Below are 19181 nucleotides of genomic sequence, written 5' to 3'. Positions count from 1 at the left end.
CTGACAGTACTCTGTGCACGCAATACTACATGAAAGCGTATTATACTTGATGGAATGATTTGTTTACAAATAGCAGTCAGCTTGCAGGCATCATGCTGAGGCAGTAGGATTCCCATAAACCTAAGTATTAAGCAACAGAATATTGTGCATGCCCCAAAACTATGCTTCACTACCCACAGCAACAAAACTTCGGACATCTGAATAGACTCAAGCACTTGACTTTGAACCTGTGTCCTGCCCTTTGTATAAACACCCACATAACAAAATTCGGCCTTTCTTTTCCTTGCAAACCAACGAAACGTAACTAGTGTGAACAAGGAAAACAGTTCTTCATATACAGCCTCGCTGCACACTACCAATCATTTTTCTACTTTCTCATCAAGGAGGGCGCAATGGGCATCACCGATATTGTCTCGAGACGTAAGTCTCACAACAGAAGCCCTAAAAAAGTATTCCAAGGCAGAAAAACTAAGAGTCTGTTTACCGGTCATTTCAGTGCCTCTGGTCCTGAACCCCAGCGCCTTATCGCAGAGGTTCCCACTCTGTCTGCCAAAGTATTTCCACAAAGCCTTAAAACCTATCGAAATATGTGTTGTAGGACACCTCTTTCTCTACGTACAGTCGTGAGCAAAAGTGGTATACAACACTCAGCCGGTGGCGGAGCTCGAAAAAACTGCATGACAACTTTATCTAGCAACAGCTATCTAAGATCGCGACAATAGTGGCGGTGCCCCATTTTGTCCCCATGCATGTGTCGATGTCGCTGTCCTTTACCCTGTCGCTAGATAACATTTCTATGCAGTTTTCCCGAGACCTGTCACTGGCTGAGTGTTATATACCACTTTTGCTCACGACTGTACATCTCATCAAACATTATGCCGCATACTCGCTCAGGCTCTGAAAACGAAACTCCTTGCTCTTTATTAGTTATAATATTTAAATGAAAACCTCTTTTGAAGGGGACATTGATCTGACTGATGTTAACGGAACTACCTAAAACATATGTAGCTGTTTGGGCGATGAAGTTGAAGTCCGAGAGAAAATGCTTTGTTGAAGCTACAGCAGAGGCAACCCCAGCATTTACTATTTTGAACTTGAACTCGCCTTCAACCATTGTACCAGCTGATGACATCTTTCCAACAAGTTCGTTTATTGCAACCGCGAAAATAATTTAAAGCTATCTCTCCCACGCCAACCCTTCAGTAACGACATCTCCAGTGAATTCATGCCACTAAGGCTGGTTAAGGCGACACAGTAACCGAAACGCGCCGCGAAGGTAACAGGAGGAAGGCTGTAACAGGAGGAAGGCTGTGCAGAATGCCACGCGCGCCGGGAAAGTATTAAAGCTCGCTCGCTCACTTTCGGAGTTCAAAATCGAAAGTGACGCATTCAGACGCTTTCAAGCAGCGCATGCCTCCACTTGACGCGATGGGACGTCACTTTGGAGGAGCGCCAACGCAACAACGTCCGAGAACCTTTGCAAGCCACAAGTTTTACAGTAACCAACCCAACGACGTGCGACTACGTCCGACACATTACGAACCACGTTCACGTTCTGTGCACACGCTCGCAAATGCAAAGACGACTTCATGACGATAGAAAGAAATTACCACTGAACCACCGTCTACCCGCACGCAAGCGCGTCGCGGTCTGGAAGATTCCACTGGGTTTAGAAGAGCCAAAAAGGGCGTTAAAAATAAGGTGCACTATGGTTACAGCACAATAAGTTAACCACGTTCATTTTAAGAACTAAAAAGAATGGCCTCATCAGCATAAAAACGTGATTGGTATTTTGTTTGATTTTTTGCTCAGTAGTTCCAATTATTACAAATCAATGCGCCCTTCAAGGCGATTGATGGCGCTAAGGCGATTGATGACGCACCCCTTTGGTCTAAGTAATGCAACCATGCGACGGGCATTGCTGTGGCCGCCACGATCGACTCCGGCGGTTCCGCTCAGCCTCGACGGCTCGCCGACAGGGGTGGCTGCGCTGGCGTCGCGCAACGAAAGCAGAGCTTGGGTTCCCTATAACGTCACTTGTGCCCTTGTTCTGTTCCACGGCCGAGATAGTGCTTTAATTTACAGAAGCGTCTCTCCAGAGTACAGCGGAAGGCTGAACTTAACATCAATCTCTTCTGGTTTACGGAGCGAACTTTCTGGAAGTACAAATTACAGACGAGGAGAAACGTTTTCAGGAGCGAACTTTCAATCGAGGCTCAAGTTATTTACTGCAAAGAAACTATACTATTTAATTAGAAAATTAACTATAATTAACTTAGCAACTCTTCATTTAACCAAGATGTGTGATGACTGCCATAGCCAGTTCCAAGCCATGGCCAAGACAATCCAGTAACAGCTTTAAAACGAACAAAAAATTCTCTTTAAACTTCCTGCAGCGCGAGGAAACCAGCTAAGTATTTTGCACAAAACCAAGGTCATGAGGTGCGCAGGAAGCTGATTTGAAATTGTATATGCTGCTGATGTGTTGCAGTGCGCGCGGCGCCTCTTTGCGCTGCGTGCTCTAATTTACAGTGTTCCCTCTGCTTCTACAAAATGTAGTGACCACCTAGCTGGTAATGAGTGTTCTCGTTATTGCGTATAGCGGTGAAGGAAACATTTTTTTTTTTTGACGCGGAAAATTCGGCATAAAATTTGAATTGCGTGCTATAATAAGCGTTACACTTCTTCGGAGGTCGAGCCGCTGCCACCAATGGTTTTATTTTGGGGGTTGAATGACACACCAGACGCACAAAATGAAAAGATGACAGAGGAATTAAACATCTTTCTCGGCGAAGCGAGCCTTTAATAGAGTGCGAATTTGAGCGGAAAACAGTTTTGCGGCTAATGTTTCCTTTCCCCGCTTTGCAGTTGTCGATTCGACCTTTTTTTTTTTTTTTCGCGAGAATTCCTACCTCCTTCGCTGTCAGTTCCATCATAGTACCAGCAGCACTCGAGAAAGAGGTGTCAGAAAAACGGACTCTAAGAATTTGAATAGGACGGCACCAGCAGACGACAGAACCCTGATCAAGACGACACGCACGGGGCCTCGTCTGCTTGCTCTGTGTCTGTGCTGGAATCGCCAATTATAATCTTCATTGTGATACACGTCCTGCGATCTCAGGAAGGCGTAAAACCTTCTCCACTCGGCTGACTGCGGCGTCGAATTGTGTTTCGATTCAACCGATGGAAGGACGAGGGTGAACTAGAAAGTTGTTCTGACAGTGCTGGTTGATTTCAGCGCCTGCACGTTATCGTTTGACTAGATTTTTTACCCGATGCAGGATGCAGTGGACTAAGAACATCTCTTTTATTCCATTATTAATTTTATCTGTAGTGCTATGCACCTGATCAACAGCGAAATATTTTAGCGCACTGCATTGGAGTGCAGATGCACAAATATGACCCGGAAAATATGGTTAGATTTAAGCACCTATTGGGCTGGTAAATGATGCAATAAAGCAATAATCATCCCCGCCAGCCATGAACGCACCGAGACTTATCGGCTGCCTGTTACTCGCACCGCTAGGGCCGTTCGAGGAACCGCAGGGTGAGCGGTTTTCAGACCACACATTTCTGGACAAACGAGCACTATTCGCTATTATCTGCATTTACGGCTTCATATATGATAGCTTAGATTTCGAACATTAATGACAGCGATGTTAACGCGATAGCTTTTAAAGCCCCCGCTCAACAGGGAAACCTGGCTGCGGCATTTTGAGCGAAAAATCATGGAGATAAATCTAACACTGATTGTTCTGTGGATTTTGAGATGTTACGAGACCATTTGAAATGGTAAATTTGGCAGGAGCTCAAACACGAACTTTTCCTTCGGTATGGAAGGGTGAGATGAAAATATAGCCTTCCAGTACACTTTGACCCCAAGCATACACAATGATTTTAATCGGTAACTGCAAGAGACGGTAATCCTTGGCGATGCGCCGCGCGACGATGACGGCAGTGATTATCGCTGCCGCTGATGCACTCCGCAAGAAGCGACGGGACTCGGCGACAGAGCGGCGCAATTTCAGTGTTGCTCTGTTACTGCCGCCTAATTGTTCAGTCAAAGGCAGTATTGCTACGCTAGTATCCCGTTTATAGCACTAAACAGCATACGTACGAAAAACCAACACTTATGAAAATTTACTAACAAATCGTATTTCTATGGGACACAGCGCAGTGGTGCCAAACTGCACTCTGCGATGCAGATAACTGCAAGATGTGGCTTTCTATCGCTCGTTTCGGCAATTACCAACATGTAGACACACTAGCTTTTCTTGCCTTTATTGCCCTATTAAGCTTTCATTGAACTATCTGAATGTGCACATCCGAACTGAGCATCTGCAGGTTCTTGGCGCGAAACGGCAAGGAAGACAAGCATCACTTGCAAGAAAGGCAAAACTAAATGGCGCAATCTCAACCTCTTCAGCGATCGGCGGCCTCACGAGCTGTTTTCTTGAGACAGACGAAATTGTCTAACCCAGAGCCTGAGCGACGCGACGAGCGGCAATGTTTTGGCAGCTCTCAATCCACCGCATGACGCTGCCGCTAGGCGAATTGCCGAGAATTGTCGCTTCACGCGGTATAGTGTCTTAGGCCACGCAGTGCTATGTATACACCTTGTATAAAGTGGGACTTCATGCCTTGGTTGATTGCTCTTATAACGAGGTACTTTACGAATGTATACGCAAATACGTGTCATATAATAGATGTGAAATTTATTAATTTATAGATTGATTGATTGATTGATAGGTTGAGTGAGTGAGTGACTGAGAAAAAAGGCGCATGTGCGCGGACGAGAATCCACCTTTGGAGCAGCAGTCATTGGCCTTTATATCACTACTCTCATCATACCCTTATAGGCGGAGTTTAACTATGCCCTGAAAAGGTATGGCGTCTGCCTCTGTGGCTGTCATGCTGGGTTCAGCACGAGTTTGTGGGCTTGATGTCGGCCGCCGGAAGGGTTTTATTGAGAGCGAGATGGAACAGAATCATGTACTGCCAGAAAACATGCTACTCTACAAGAGCCGCTCTCAGTGGCTGCAGTGAGTGCCTTTCAATACCACACTATGACAGAGATGCTTCGGTATTTACTCCAGCTGAAACGACTGGCAACTCCAGTACATGCATTACAGGCCAATCGAGACGTGCAGCCGATTGTCCGGATGTTTCACTGAGGCCAATCGTGCTCACGGTAAACCTGCATAAAGGAAGTGAAAGTGCAGCGCACTGCACTAATTCACGACAGTTTAAGCACTTGGTGCTTCCATATCCATTGTACCCGAATTACAACTTTACAGAAAACTCCTTATGCTTGTGATCTCGACGGTGGTGAATTGAGTACAGCGCGCTTTGTTCTCAGTAGATTGAAAGCGTCAATTTCGCTGAAGCAAAACACCGCTCTGCCATTTGTATTTTTCCTGTCTTGGTTCGCGGAAAACCTACCCTATAGAGCACGGTCTGCGGTGTCATGTACGCAAATTCCAGTGATGTTGTCTACAATTGGTCTTCAGTCTCTCCTCACTGCCTCGGAGATACAGAACGCACAGCGAGGAGGAGTGTAGACGAAGCTTTAGTCAGTAATTTCCCTTATTGTAATAATAAAACCTAAAAAAATGCTTTTTTTATGTAGTGGATAGCAAGGCACGCAACGTCCGTGAGCTCGTTGCTTTAAAAATTTGTTTCTGAATGATTGTTATTGTCACGGACAACAGGGCTAGACTTGACTAAAACGACGGGATGAAGCTGTACCAGCAGGCAAAGTTCGGCGCACAGCACGCGAGAGTCAACTTCAGAGTCCTCTTCTTCCAGGCGCAGCAAGAACATTGGGACACCAGGTGGCATTATTAATAAAGGGTGCACAAAAAAAAAGAAACTACGAGCTTTGCGACTGAGTGCTTTCTGAAAATTATTTCGTGCTATAATCGTACTACTCTTCCTACACTTGACACGCAGAATAATATGTGGCCCGTGGCATCGATTGATTACGAAATTCAGTAAAGAAGCACGACGAGTGTCTTTATGCTATTCTCTAAAAATTTTGTCCTTCAAGACACACAAGCCGCAGTCTTCGTGATGTGTCTTTTCATTTTCCGTCCGCTAATTCTCGCAGTGATCGACGCCACTGGAAAGTACCCAACGGGCATATTGCAAGGGACCTCTGCAGACCTCGGCGCCTACGACGAGTGCATCGAGACAGTGGTAAGGGACGAGGAAGGCATCGTAAAAGTGCGCGGCCAGTACTGCAGTGTGCACGTGCTCCCAAACGGCGATGACAGCGCCATCATGAACCACATTATGCCAGCCCTGATCATGTCTTTCAAAAGGGTGAGCCTGCGTTTGCCTTATGTTCCTTCACTAGGTGTCCGAAAAATGCCAGTGCAATAACAGTTTTGGCGCATATAAAATAAAAGCCTCATGATATAGCTCGCACGTTTTCTCCCGTAGTCCCGTCGGTATCGTATGCTTTAGGCTTCTTTTTAAAAATAAACTTGTCTAATCACCAAAATAATTATTGATTACATGACGTTAGGAGTATTCATCTTATTTTTTCGCTCTAAAAAAAAGAAAGCGTCAAGCCACACAAAACCTCCTCGTTTAAATTTCTCTAATGTTTGCTGCTAATTTTATCTCTGTAGAAGAAAAGGAAACTGTTCGAGTTGTTTGTTGACATCATCAGAAGAAAACTAAGAAATAAAAAATAAAAACGCACAGCGCAGTCAAGATTTTCTAAAGTATATCAACGGCAGCTCTCGATGTAGTTTTATTTCATGCTGTTTACAGGAAAGAGATTCGACGGCTGCATGTATACATCTATAGTTGAGACAACCTTGAAAAATACCCTTTCGACTAACGTTCCAATATAATCCGCAGTATGACGGCGCGCGACGCCGCTCCCGATAAGCCTGTCTATGAACAGCTTGCCTTGTAGCTGCCAACGCAGACAGACCGTCCTGCATTATCCGCTCTTACCATGCTCTCCCTCAACCCTCCGCCATATTACCGCCTCAAGCAGATCTCGAGGTAACCGTTCTCTGGTCACCCATTCCTGCCGCTCGAATTTGCCTAACACTAACGACACTAACTCCTGGCCTCATCCTTTACCAATAGCTACAATCGCTTGCAGCTTCCTGTGGCTGTGTTGTTGAGATTAGGCAAGGAATAGAAAGCGTTGGGAACGTGTACCCATGCCATGGAGAGTGAGTTGTTCGCATTGGGGTTCGTAGCGATCAAACGGAAGACAGGGCTCGGTCATTAGTGGTGAGGTAGGCCAATTCACAAGGACGAGAACAAAAGCTCGTCTCCTACTCTAACCCGCCTTGCTTCTGCTACCGTCACAGAAATGTGTCCGAGAGAAAGGCCTCCACGTGCTTTCCGGGTAGCCATTCTCCGGTTGAAAATTCCTACGCTGTCGTCATATTCTTCTCAATCCACTGTAACCCTCATTCGCTTCCTGTGACGGTGCCCAACCTGTCACACTAGCATGACACGACGTCGACGCAGTCCCGGCGATTACACCGTCAGTGACACCGCTCGTCGGCGGACCGTGTCTGCGGCACATCAAACTGTCGCACTGGGCCGAAAACAACATCAACAGGACAGAAAACCAGATGTCTTCCCTGTCTGACAGGCTTTGAGGCCGGAGACACCGACAAAACCCGTCTGCCGACTATAGGTGGCCGAGTCTTCGCGAGATCGGCCACCGAGCAAAAAACATTCGCAAAAGGCGAAGCCGACTCTATACACCACGTCTACTGTGCATATCTTTCAGCACTAATATATATAAAAAAGTACAATTGTTGCATAATCCCTCACCTACATGAAGCTTGAGGTGCCAAAATACGTAGGGTCGTTGAATCCGTGCGGAATGTCAACGCCAGCATTTCCAGTCGTGGTTAGAAAATTCGGGGAGTGTAGATTCTTAGTTCGCGTCGAAGCCGCGACCAGCGCGAGCGATCTTCCGCATTTACAAAGTGCACAGAGCAGTGCAAAATGAACTAAGGGCGTCCTAAAGAAATGCAAAGAAGCGATTATTTTCCTGAAGCAAACCTAGAGCGCCGATCCTCCTGCACTTCGTTAGTAGTAAGTTCATAGTCTTAAGCCAATTAGAACGGTACGTAAGAAATGTTTGTGGCATAATTCAATGCTTTTCAAGAATTATGTGCGCGAAAAGAGCAGAACTTGCATTCATAGGAGAACCAAGATGAGGTCTCGCGGCCGGCCCTGTGAAATCTGCGGAAGCTTTTACCTGCTACTACACTGCACAACATGGTTCAAAATATCAGCAGTTTGCTCTCGGGAAGCTTGACAGTCTAAAGTTCAGCAGTAAATTCCTATCGCTCCTACTGCATTCTCGATTTTTACACGGCAACAAAAAAAAAGAAAAAAAAAGGTGACAGCATATCAGCTGAAACCATATCTCACCGTCTAAAAACAGCAGTTCATAGTTGGATCGTGTTGGAGAAAGACGAATACACTATTCCAAGCGGTTGCGTTCCTCCATGCTCTCTGGAACAAGGCTTCAATCGGCCACTGGCCGAAATACTAGCACCAGCCGTAATGGCTACCGTATTGTCTTTCCCCGTCTCCCACACCAACTGGTAAGCTGGTCGCTGATTCCATTTGGTTGGATGCAGACCTTGCCAGGCGCCCATACCAGGCACAGGACTTCAGAGACTCCCTTCGGCATGTTGTAGACCTCAAGGAAATTAGTTCAATTGACCAATTTCAAACGTCTCTTATATAGATAGTCACCTACAAATTGGCACAATCGAAAGAGCAGCTGGTGCCATGCGGTGATCTCGTCGCTGTGTCGTCGCTGGCCGTGGGCCGTCCCTTTGTTTTCGTGGGCGCAGAACCAAAAGTGGTCAAATTTAGGCTTCTGTTGTTTCCGAAGCGCTTGGACGACGTCTTCATACGTGAGGCACTCCAGGAAGCCGTGGAGACTGATCAATATTTATGCGTCTATTGCAGCTGAGAGTGTTGATATGTTTGATGGCATGGCTATCCTCCTTGACTGTGATAGGAATGTTGTGCTAATGGGAGATGTTAATTGGATACCCCACCTGAATAATTGTGCCGTGCCTAGTGCATATAGAGAAAGAAGCGGTGAAGTGTTGTTGAATTGTTACAGATGACGTAGGACTCATTGACACAGAGTCCTCATGTCATGCAACTACACTATTCACGTTCATTTCGAAAGCAGCAAAAAACGGGACAACTTTGATTCCAAATTAAGGAAAAAACACCATCATCGATTTTTATTCAAATCTTCCTGAAGAACTCTCAGTGCCAAACAATCATGAGGGACTAAAAAAGCGTTGCATCATGTTGCTTAAAATTATAAAGAACAATGTAAAACTGAGAGCTCGTTCTTAAAATTGTCAATGTTTACTTCTTAATTTTAGCACCATGTAATAAATTGTTCGAATTGAAAATTTTTACATATTACAGAGGTATTGTTCTTGATTCCTGGTGCAAAAATTGATGCTCTGGAAATGTCTGTTTGTTCTCTATATTTCTTTGAAATTGTCCAAAACCCATAAAAAAGCGGAGAACTGATTCCATATAAAAATCATCACCATCATCGATTTTCATTTCAATCACCTAAAATATTGCTCATTCATCATAAATATCAGGTACTGAAACTTTCTGAAATTGTAGAATAAAAATATCAAAATAAATATCAAACTGAGGGCATGGTTTTATTGAATAGAATTGCATTTCCTGAATATAGTCGCATTTTATCTCATGCAATATCCAAAGCTTTCTCAGTGATTATTGAGACCTTTTCTGCTTGTTTGCAGAGTTGATGATAGCTTAAGTTAGAGTAAATTTGTTCTTGCAATTTTATGGGAAAAGAGAAATGGCGGTTTCGCCTTTGTTGTATTTTGTAACGTTTTTTTATTGTGCGGTCCAGTAATATTCAATCCAGCTCTTAATTGTATTATTTGTTTTCTCGTTTATGGTATACTATATATTTTTGAAGACGAACAATATATTTTTGAAGACAAATTTCCTCAAGTGTACTTACGTAATATCATAGGCATAATGCTTTTCAGCATGAGAGCTTCACTGGAACTATATACGTCTTAATGCTTGCGGCACAGTGAGCCGAGAAGGCGTGTTCTTGTGAACATAGCTATCTAAGACAAGCATGGCGAGAGAACACTAAGCAAACTCGCCACCCACCTAACCTGCAAGGTCTCAAGTTAAAAGTGATAACCGTGGCTTTCCAGTTTAAGTGGATTGTGAGTTCGCTTTATGTATTCTCGCATCGCTTAGCCGAGATAGCTCTGTCGACAAGAACACTCTCCTTTAATAATTCCACCGAAGCTATCATGATGCAGCGCATTGTGATCATGATAGTAGGTACGTTCACTTGAGGAAAATGATCCTAAAATGTATTGCTAATTTTTGCCATAACAGAGATAAGAAGTGATAAAATAAATAGCTGGATTGGGTATCACTGCACCGTACAATAAAAAAAAAATTACAGGGTAGAGTAAAAGAGAAACCGCCACTTGCGTTGTCCAATGAAATAGCAAGAAATAGCTAATTTTATTCCCTTTTAAGCTATCATCCACATGGCAAAGAAGCAGAAAGCGATTTTATAAGCACTGAGAAGGCTTTGAATATTGCATGAGAAAGAATGCAGCTAAATTCAGCAAAAAATGAATCGAATTTCTGACTCCTGCTCGTTAAAGGGAAGGCCTAAGCAATTGTATAGAATAAAACCATGCCTCAGTTTTGTATTTATTTTTATTTTTGTTCTACATAATGCAATACCTTTTGGTGCCTGATATTCAAGAAGAACTAAGCACTGCTTTTAGGTAAGATGATATCTTAAATTCGAATCAAAGTTGTCCATTACTTTATATTTTTGAATTTTGGAGAATTACCAGTAATATGGAGAATGAGCAGGCAATTCCAGAAATACAAAATTTTTGCAGGAAGAAAGAGCAAAGCCTGCGTAATATCCAGGAAAAGTTTCAACGGCGAACCTTATTGAATGGTGTCAGAATTTAGAAGTAAACATTGACAGTTTTAAATACAAGCTATCAGTGTTATACTACGTTTCATAGCTTTACACAATTTAATGCACCACCTTTTTAGTACCTAATGATTCTTATGTACTGAGGGTTTTCCAAGAGGATTTGAATAAAAATCTAAGATGGCGTATTTTTTTAAAATTCGAATCAATGTTGTCCCATTGTTGCTGCTTTCGGAATTTGACGAATCTAATGCGTTGTTGATAAAACACCTAGCAATCGAGAGCCTAAAATTTTGCCTGAGGTTAATTAAATCGGCTTCATAATCCACATAATATGTTTTAAGACAAACAAGGTAATTCGTCGTGCAAGAATGTATAACTGAAAATCGACTTTTTTTTTTTTTGCAGCGTGTAGCCCCTAGAGAAAAGTTTGGGCTTTTTGACAAAAATATGTTCGAAAAGGAAAGGCGTTTTAATACATTTTCTTCCAGCAAACGTTGCATAGATTCATTGAGTAGAAAACAGTGCACAAGAAAGCTTTAGTGTGCAAGCAGGAGGGCTTCAAACTTGCAACTTTTTAAAATGTCAAAAACGGCGTTTTCCACCGTTAGTGATGTATGGTTTTTTTTTTTTTTCGAGGAAATTACTGCATGTCTTGCAAAAGTAAGGTTCATTCATTTCTGTCGAGACATTTTCTCACCACATATAAAAATTTTATTGAAAACAAAAATGTTCATGAGACCTCGATTACCAGTTTACCGTTCTTATCTGAACACATCCATAATATATATATAACCTGTGTGTTCAGATAACATTAGTAATCGAGGTCGATGACCATTTTGGTTTTCAATTAAATTTTTATATTTGATGGGAAAATGTCTTGCACTATGGAATGACCCTATTTTTGCAAGATATGGCATAGTGTTTTCGGAAAATGTCGTATATCACTAGAGGTGGAAAATGCCGTTTTGCCATTTCAAGAAGTTGCAAGTTTGGAGACCTGCTGCTTCCGCACTGAGACCTTGTGGTTTATTATTTTTCACTCACTAAATCTATGCAGGTTTTACTTTTGGAAACCTTTATATTGTTACGTGCTTAGTACGCGCAGAGGGGTTTATTTACAGAGTGATTGATGGAAGTAGGACCCAGACTACAAACGTCCTTCTGACCCTCGTTCTACTTCTTCCTCTACCGATCATCCGACGGTACATCTTCTTCTTCCGTCGATGTGTTATGGCGCGTGACATTTCCTTCCTCGCAGAAGAAGCCTGTAGGGCGGGTTAAATAGATCATCAGGAATGAAACCGCTTTAGGCGGGCGACATGCACCACTTGAGACTGGCGTGATCGTCGACCACTTGCAGTTAGGCGTGCTATAACGTTGTTCAAGTCACTGATGCACTCTAACACAACAAATGGTCCAGTGTAGTGTGACAGCAGTTTCTGACACTGTCCAAGCTTACGTAGAGGTGTCCACAACCATACAATGTCACCAGGAACATAAAAAACGTGTTGGTGTCGCTCGCGTTAGCGGCTCTTAGAACACTCTTGCATAGATAAAATTCGAACGCGTTCAAGCCTGCGAGCTTATTCAGCTCTACAGAGCGTGGTAGCAAGAGAAGGTTCTTCATGTATGAAATATGACAGTATGGTGTCGAGATCACAGCGAGGCAAGTGAGCATAGATAAGGTAGAAGGGGCTGTAGCCTGTTGTCCCATGTTGCGCTCTGTTGTATGCATGAGTACAGTAGAACGCCATCCCAGTCCTTACGATCTGCAGCGACGTACATAGCTAACATGGTGGTAAGCGTCCAATTAGTGCGTTCTACCACACCGTTCGTTTGTAGATGATATGGTGCGGAGTGGGGAAAACAGCAGGCTCTGAGGCGAAGAAGTTCTTCGGCAATGTCTGCTGTGAATTCGCGTCTACGGTCACTAATGATGACTGCAGAAGGGCCATGCCGAAGAATGATGAATCGAAGTAAGAAATGAGATACTTCACACGCAGTAGCGGATGGTATCGCGGCTGTCTCACAAAAGCGGGTTAAATTATCTACGCACACAATAATCCATCGCTTTTCTTTAGAAGACCGTGAGAAAAGTCCAAGCAGGTCAATGCCAAATTGCTCAAATTGGGCTGTTGGAGGTGTGACTGGTCGCAGTTTGCCCCGTGGACTTGAAGTCAGCAGCTTAAAACGCTGACATTGCATACAGCTGGCTACATATCGCTCGATCATTGAAAGCATCTTCGGCCAGTAAAACCGCTGCTGTGTGCGGTGGAGTGTTCAGGCCACTTTTAAGTGATTAGACGTGGTGTCATCATGCGTCATTTCTAAAACTGTGATGCGTAGGCTTTCTGGAACGACAAGAAGCATACGTGCTCCCCCAGAGGCGAAGTTCCTCTGGTAAAGGAATCCTTCGCGAATGCTAAATGTGTTCTTCATAGGATCGTTGGCAGAATCAAACAGAGAAGTTAATGTTTGGTCTTTGTGTTGCTCGGTTCGGAAAACTCGGAAATCGGGGAAGGTTTGCGAAAGTGGAGCCAAATACCCATCGAAGTTGTGAGCGTCGTCATAAGCCGTTTGAAGCGGCAAACGTGAGAGGCAATCAGCATCTCATTGTTTATGGCCCCTTTTATGCACTCAGTAAAATTAAACTCTTGTAGGCGTAAAGCCCACCGAGCGAGCCGCCCACATGGGTCCCGAAGACTAACGAGCCAGCAAAGTGAAAGGTGGTCGGTCACGACGGTGAAAGCAATCCCGTACAGATAGGAGCGGAAGCGCTGTAGAGCGAAAACAACGGCAGACATTCTTGCTCAGTAACCGTGTAATTTATTTCGCTCTTACTCAACGAGCAGCTGACATATGCTATGACGTGCTGTGCACGGCCATGGCGTTGTATAAGTACAGCGTCGATAACGATACCACTTGCGTCAGTGTGTACTTCAATTTGAGCTGATGGGAAGAAGTGGCGTAGGATGGGGCCCGATGTCAAAAGAAATTTGAGATGACAGAAAGCTGCGTCACATTCGGTGGTCCAATTGAATGGTGCATCTTTGTGCAGCAGATACGTGAGTGGGTAAGCGATATCTGCAAACCTTGGTATAAAGCGTCGAAAGCACGAGCTTAGACCTAAAATGCTCTGGAGCTCTTTTACTAATGGGGGGGTCTTAACACTTTTGACAGCTTCAGTTTTCTTTGGATCTGGTCGAACACCTTCCTTGTCAACTAAGTGACAAGAAGAATTGTTTCACGATCCCCAAAATGACACTTTCAAAGTCAACAAAAATCCAGCTCGTTAGATGCAATCAAGCACAATATCCAGACGACTGTTGTGCTCACGAAATGTTTTGCCAAAATTACTACGTCGTCTAAATGACATAAACAAATTTGCCACTTATGTCCACGCAGGATTGTATCCATGAACCGCTCGAATGTGGCATGCGTATTGCATCATGCAAAAGACATAACATTGAATTCAGAGACCGTCTGGTGTTACGAATGCCGTTTTCTCTTTATCTGCAGTGTGCATGGGAATTTGCCAGTAGTCTGATTACAAGTTAATAGAAGAAAAGTATGAAGCTGATTGCAGACAGTCTATTGCGTCATCTATACGTGGAAGTGGTAGACATTTTTCTTCGTTACTGTATTTAAGCGACGGTAGTCAACACAAAACCTGCATGTGCCATCTTTTTTTCTAACAAGGATGACTGGAGCTGCCCAAGGACTAGAAGAATCTCGAATAATTCCGCGCATTATCATCTCTTAAACTTGATCATTGATTATCTTACGTTCAGCTGCTGAGACTCGATAGGACTTCTGGCGCATCGGAGGTGCGGACTCAGTGTTGATCGTGGGATATAATACGACTGGTATAGGCAGTGGTGTTGAGTCGTCCTTAGCAAAGTCGAACACTGTCGCGTGCTTCTGAAGTTGTTCCATTAGAATGCGACGCTCGGATGTTAATCTTTGTTTAAACTTCGGTCTCCATAACTGGCTGCACGTGCTGCTCTGTGACAGAGCTGTTTAACGCCGCTACGGAACCAGAGACGTTTAGGACTCGAGGCAACAAAGCTGGCTCTTCAGAGTGATTGACTGTGCACAGCTCAGTGCGGCCTTTACTCACGGGAACGAGGCAACGAGGCATGAGGATATTCTTCTTAGAGCAGGTGAGTGTCGGTTCTACTACAGCTTCAAACGATTCACGTTGATTTCGGATAGAGAAAACCCGCACGAATGATGCTGATAAAGCTGGTAAAATTGTGTCTTCTTCCACCGCAAATGCTCCGAACTGAGGTATACACAAGAGCCGAAAGTAGTGAAGAATTCTAATTTTTCTCTCCCGTACGACAGTCTAAAGTTGTGCCACACCCTTGCAGAAAATCAATCCCCAGAATCACATCATGCGTCGACCGAGGCAGCACTGCGAATTCTGTTCTACATTTTAGACCACTAGTAGCAATATCTGAAGCACACACACCAACTGGAATCAAAGGTTCACCACCGACATCGCGGAATAACACTTCGCGGTCACCACTAAACACTACTTTCCTACCTAAATGGTTCTTAAAACTCAAGCTCATAACAGATACTGTAGCTCCAGTGTCCACAACAGCCACTGTTCTCACACCATCAATAAACACTTCCAATTTGTTCTTTAGCATAAACAAGGACAGAGGTATGGACGACATCGACTCGCCGGCGGCCTCACCTCTATCGGCCGCGCCTCCTAGTTTCCCGAAGGTGGAGGGGATGAACAACGTCGCGGGGAAGGTGTCACACTGCGATCAGATGCAGGTGATGAACTACGCAAAGAGTCGAATGGTATGTGTCCCAAGCGGACATAGTCGGGAATCGCTGCTGTTCGGTGTGCAGTCGTCTGTGAATATTCGCCGGGGGTCGATAGTCTTGAGCAGGGAAGCGGCGGCGGCAATACCTAGCGATGTGCCCTGCAATGCCACACCTGTAACATACAGGTTGAGGGCGCCAGCGATCAGCATAAAAGTACTGACTAACAAAGTCGCGACGTTGGTTGTAGCCAGGCTCTCGCTGCTGACGAATCGGGTCTCTGGGTAGGCGGACCTCCTTCCCGTAGGCTGATGGACATAACTTTGGGCAGAGTTGTTACGATCGTCCATATCCGAAGCGCCTTTAGGTTGTACCCATGGAGTGGAAAGGGCGGCGACATCTGCCTGCGGTGCACTACTGTGCCGCATTGTTGGATTGGTAAAACGTTTATTCGGGGACTGCAGTAGAACGCGCGCTCGCGCGCCCGCGCTCCGGACGGGGCCTACGTCGTCCGCTGGGCACCGGCCGCGCGGCCTGGGTCCCCGCTCGCCGTGGCCGGCTCGCTGGTTCCCTGCCGGGCCAGCGCCTTGATGACCTGCTGGACGGCCCAGAGTTGCTCCTCTTGATTGTCGCTCCCTGCGGCTGCTTCCAGTCGCGGCGGGATCCTCCCAGACTTAGCTTCTTCCATGGTACTTGGTAAAATTCCACAGCATGTGTGCGAAGCCGGCCGTCTCCGTTCGGCAGACTGCATTTGTCTGTCACGTGCGTCTCGGGATACATTCTATGCGTCAGCGACGGACTGGGGAGTGAGCCCCTCTGTAGCTGTCTGAATAAAACGGCTTGCTCTCGACTGAGCCCCGAGCAAGGGGGTGGAAAAGTTCTGCGAGCTAGGCGGAACACCTTGGTTATTTCGTTGTAGTCGGTCATTCGGTCTTTGGTGCTGAACCACAGCGGCCAGTCGACCGAGGCGCGGTCCGTTAGCGCGCGCGCGCCTCGGCGTGTGCCGTCTCGTTGTGGTTGGCGTTGCGGTCTGACGCCTCGCCCGCGTGTGCTGGGAACCACTTGATTCTCACTTGTCTGCTGCCATTGTCGTTTTTGGTGCCTGCAGTATGCGCACAGCTTCTTTCGCTATCCTGCCTTTGGCGTAATTTCTCACCGCCTGCCTGGAGTCGCATAGCACTGTGTGGCAGTCGCGGTCGGCGATGGCCAGGGCGATGGACACCTCTTCCGCTTGCTCTGCCTTGGTACATCTCGTGCTGGCGGTCGTGCGAACGGTGCCGGTGGCGTCGACGACGACCGTCGTGAACCCGTGTATCTTGGCATACGCAGCCGCGTCAACGTAGCGTGCGTGTGTGTCGGCCGCGTGCTGGTCTATCAGCGCCTTGGCTCTCGCTGCTCTCCTCCCTTTGTAATACTCCGGGTGCATGTTCTTCGGTACCGAGTCCACTCTGATGTTGAGCCTGATCTCATCGGGGACGAGGAGCTGCGTCTGTTCCCTGCCTTGATATCCAATTCCCAGGTTGTCCAGGATTTTCCGGCCGGCCTTGGTAGTAGACAGTCTTTCGAGCTGGGCGGCACGTTGGGCCTCCGCTATCTCCTCCAGCGTGTTGTGCACCCCTAGCTGCAGGAGGCGTTTGGTGCTCGTTGTTAAGAACAGTCCCAGTGCCGTCTTGCAGGCTCTGCGGATGTATATCTATCTTGTTTCTCTCGCTCTTGTTCCACTTGTGGTAGGCCGCCGCGTAAGCTACGTGACATGTGACGAACCAGTGGATCAGTCTGGTCAGGCTCTCTTCCCTCATTCCACTTTTCTTGTTCGTGACTCGTTTGAGTAGTCTCGTGGCGTTCGCCGCTTTCGCAAGAGCCGGGTGACGGTCTCGCCGTTTCTGCCGTGCGTCTCGATCGTCATCCCCAACACTCTGATCTTGTTGACTCTTGGTATCGCGTTTCCCTCTCTGGTCTTGACTTTAATGGCCTCGTACTCTCTCGGGCTGCTCTTGGGTTTGCGGTGCTTGACGGGCGGGTAGGCGAGGAGCTCCGACTTGCTCGGCGATCATCTGAGCCCCGTTCCGTCGAGTTGGTCTTCGATCGCATCGATCGTAGGGTGGATTCGATGTGGGCATCGCTGCCCCCTTCCACCCACAGCGTTATGTCGTCCGCGTATATTGTATGTCGGACTTCCTTGATGTTCCTGAGCCTTTCGGCCACTCCTATCATCACGAGATTGAAAAGCACCGGCGAGATGACCGATCCCTGAGGTGTGCCTGTGCTTCCCAGCTTCTTCTCTTGTGCTTGGAGGTCCCCCGCTCTGAGCTCGGCCGTTCTGTCCGTGAGGAAGTCTTTGATGTAATTGTATGATCTCTCTCCCATGTTGAGTTTCGAGACTTGGGATAGGATCGCTGAGCGCTTCACCTTGTCGAAGGCGCTCTGCAGGTCGAGTCCCAGTACTGCTTTGTTGTCGCCAGTGTTGCCGTCGATGATCTGGTGCTTGAGTTGTATCATGGCGTCTTGAGTACTTAGATGCTGCCTGAAGCCAATCATCGTTTCCGGGCAGAGATCTTCTTTCTCGAGGTATTCTTGCCACCTGTTGAGCAGGACGTGCTCCAACACCTTGCCCGCGCAAGATGTGAGCGATATGGGTCGGAGGTTACCCGCGTCGGATGGCTTGCCCGGCTTGAGGATCAGGATAATCTTGGCCTTCTTCCACTGCGTCGGCAGCGTTCCCGTTTTTCAGCATTTGTTGTAATAGCTCGTGAGGCTTTCTATGGATTTGTCGTCGAGGTTCTTAAGCGCCTTGTTGGTGATGCGGTTCAGCCCGGCCGCCGACCTGCTGTTGAGATCCTGCAGTGCCGTGCGAACTTCTTCTACGTCTATATCTCTGTCGAGACGGGCGTTGGGCAGCCCCCCGTACAGCCCATGGCACTCCGTGGGCGTAGTCGGCAGGTATCTGTCGCTGATGCGTTTCGTCACCTTATCGGCGGCGTGTTTAGTGACTTCTCGATGGATGAGTTTCGCCAGTCGGTTCCTTTGGTGTGACTTAGTCTTCGTTTCGTCGAGCAGATGCTTCAGCAAGTTCCATGTTTTCCCGTTTTGCATCTGGCCGTCGGCAGCGTTGCATATCTCGTTCCACTGTTGCGCACATAGCGTGCGACAGTGTTCCTCGATTGTTCTGTTGAGTTCCGCGACTTTCTTTCATAGCCTACGTTTAAGGCGTTGTTGTTTCCATCTGTTGAGAATAGACTGCTTGGCCTCGATAAGGTGGGCCAGTCGGCTATCCATTCTGTTCGTTTCGAGGTCTGTTACTATGTCTTTGGTTGAGTTCCGAACATCTTGGAGGATCTTGGTCCACGCGTCGATGTCGTCGATTTCGGTCTGTTCCGCTTCCTGATTTCTGTTATCTCTGAAAGCG

At 46.3% G+C, this 19181-nt stretch overlaps 1 protein-coding gene across 1 annotated transcript in view; it reads left to right on the top strand.

The window, feature by feature from the left end:
• LOC146172553 (nose resistant to fluoxetine protein 6-like) overlaps positions 1-19181 on the top strand; it is a 101058-nt gene that overhangs the window by 3307 nt on the left and 78570 nt on the right. The window contains exon 2 of the mRNA XM_084585972.1: positions 6110-6324. Coding sequence (XP_084442098.1) covers positions 6110-6324 — 215 coding nt within the window. The remainder of the gene's footprint in view (positions 1-6109; positions 6325-19181) is intronic.

The sequence above is a fragment of the Amblyomma maculatum genome, unplaced genomic scaffold (genome assembly GCF_055883805.1).
Source record: "Amblyomma maculatum isolate TAMU_Amacu unplaced genomic scaffold, ASM5588380v1 scaffold_13, whole genome shotgun sequence".
Lineage (NCBI taxonomy): Eukaryota > Metazoa > Arthropoda > Arachnida > Ixodida > Ixodidae > Amblyomma > Amblyomma maculatum.
Note: the sequence above shows the minus strand (reverse complement) of the source record. Positions and strands in the feature narration are given on the sequence as shown.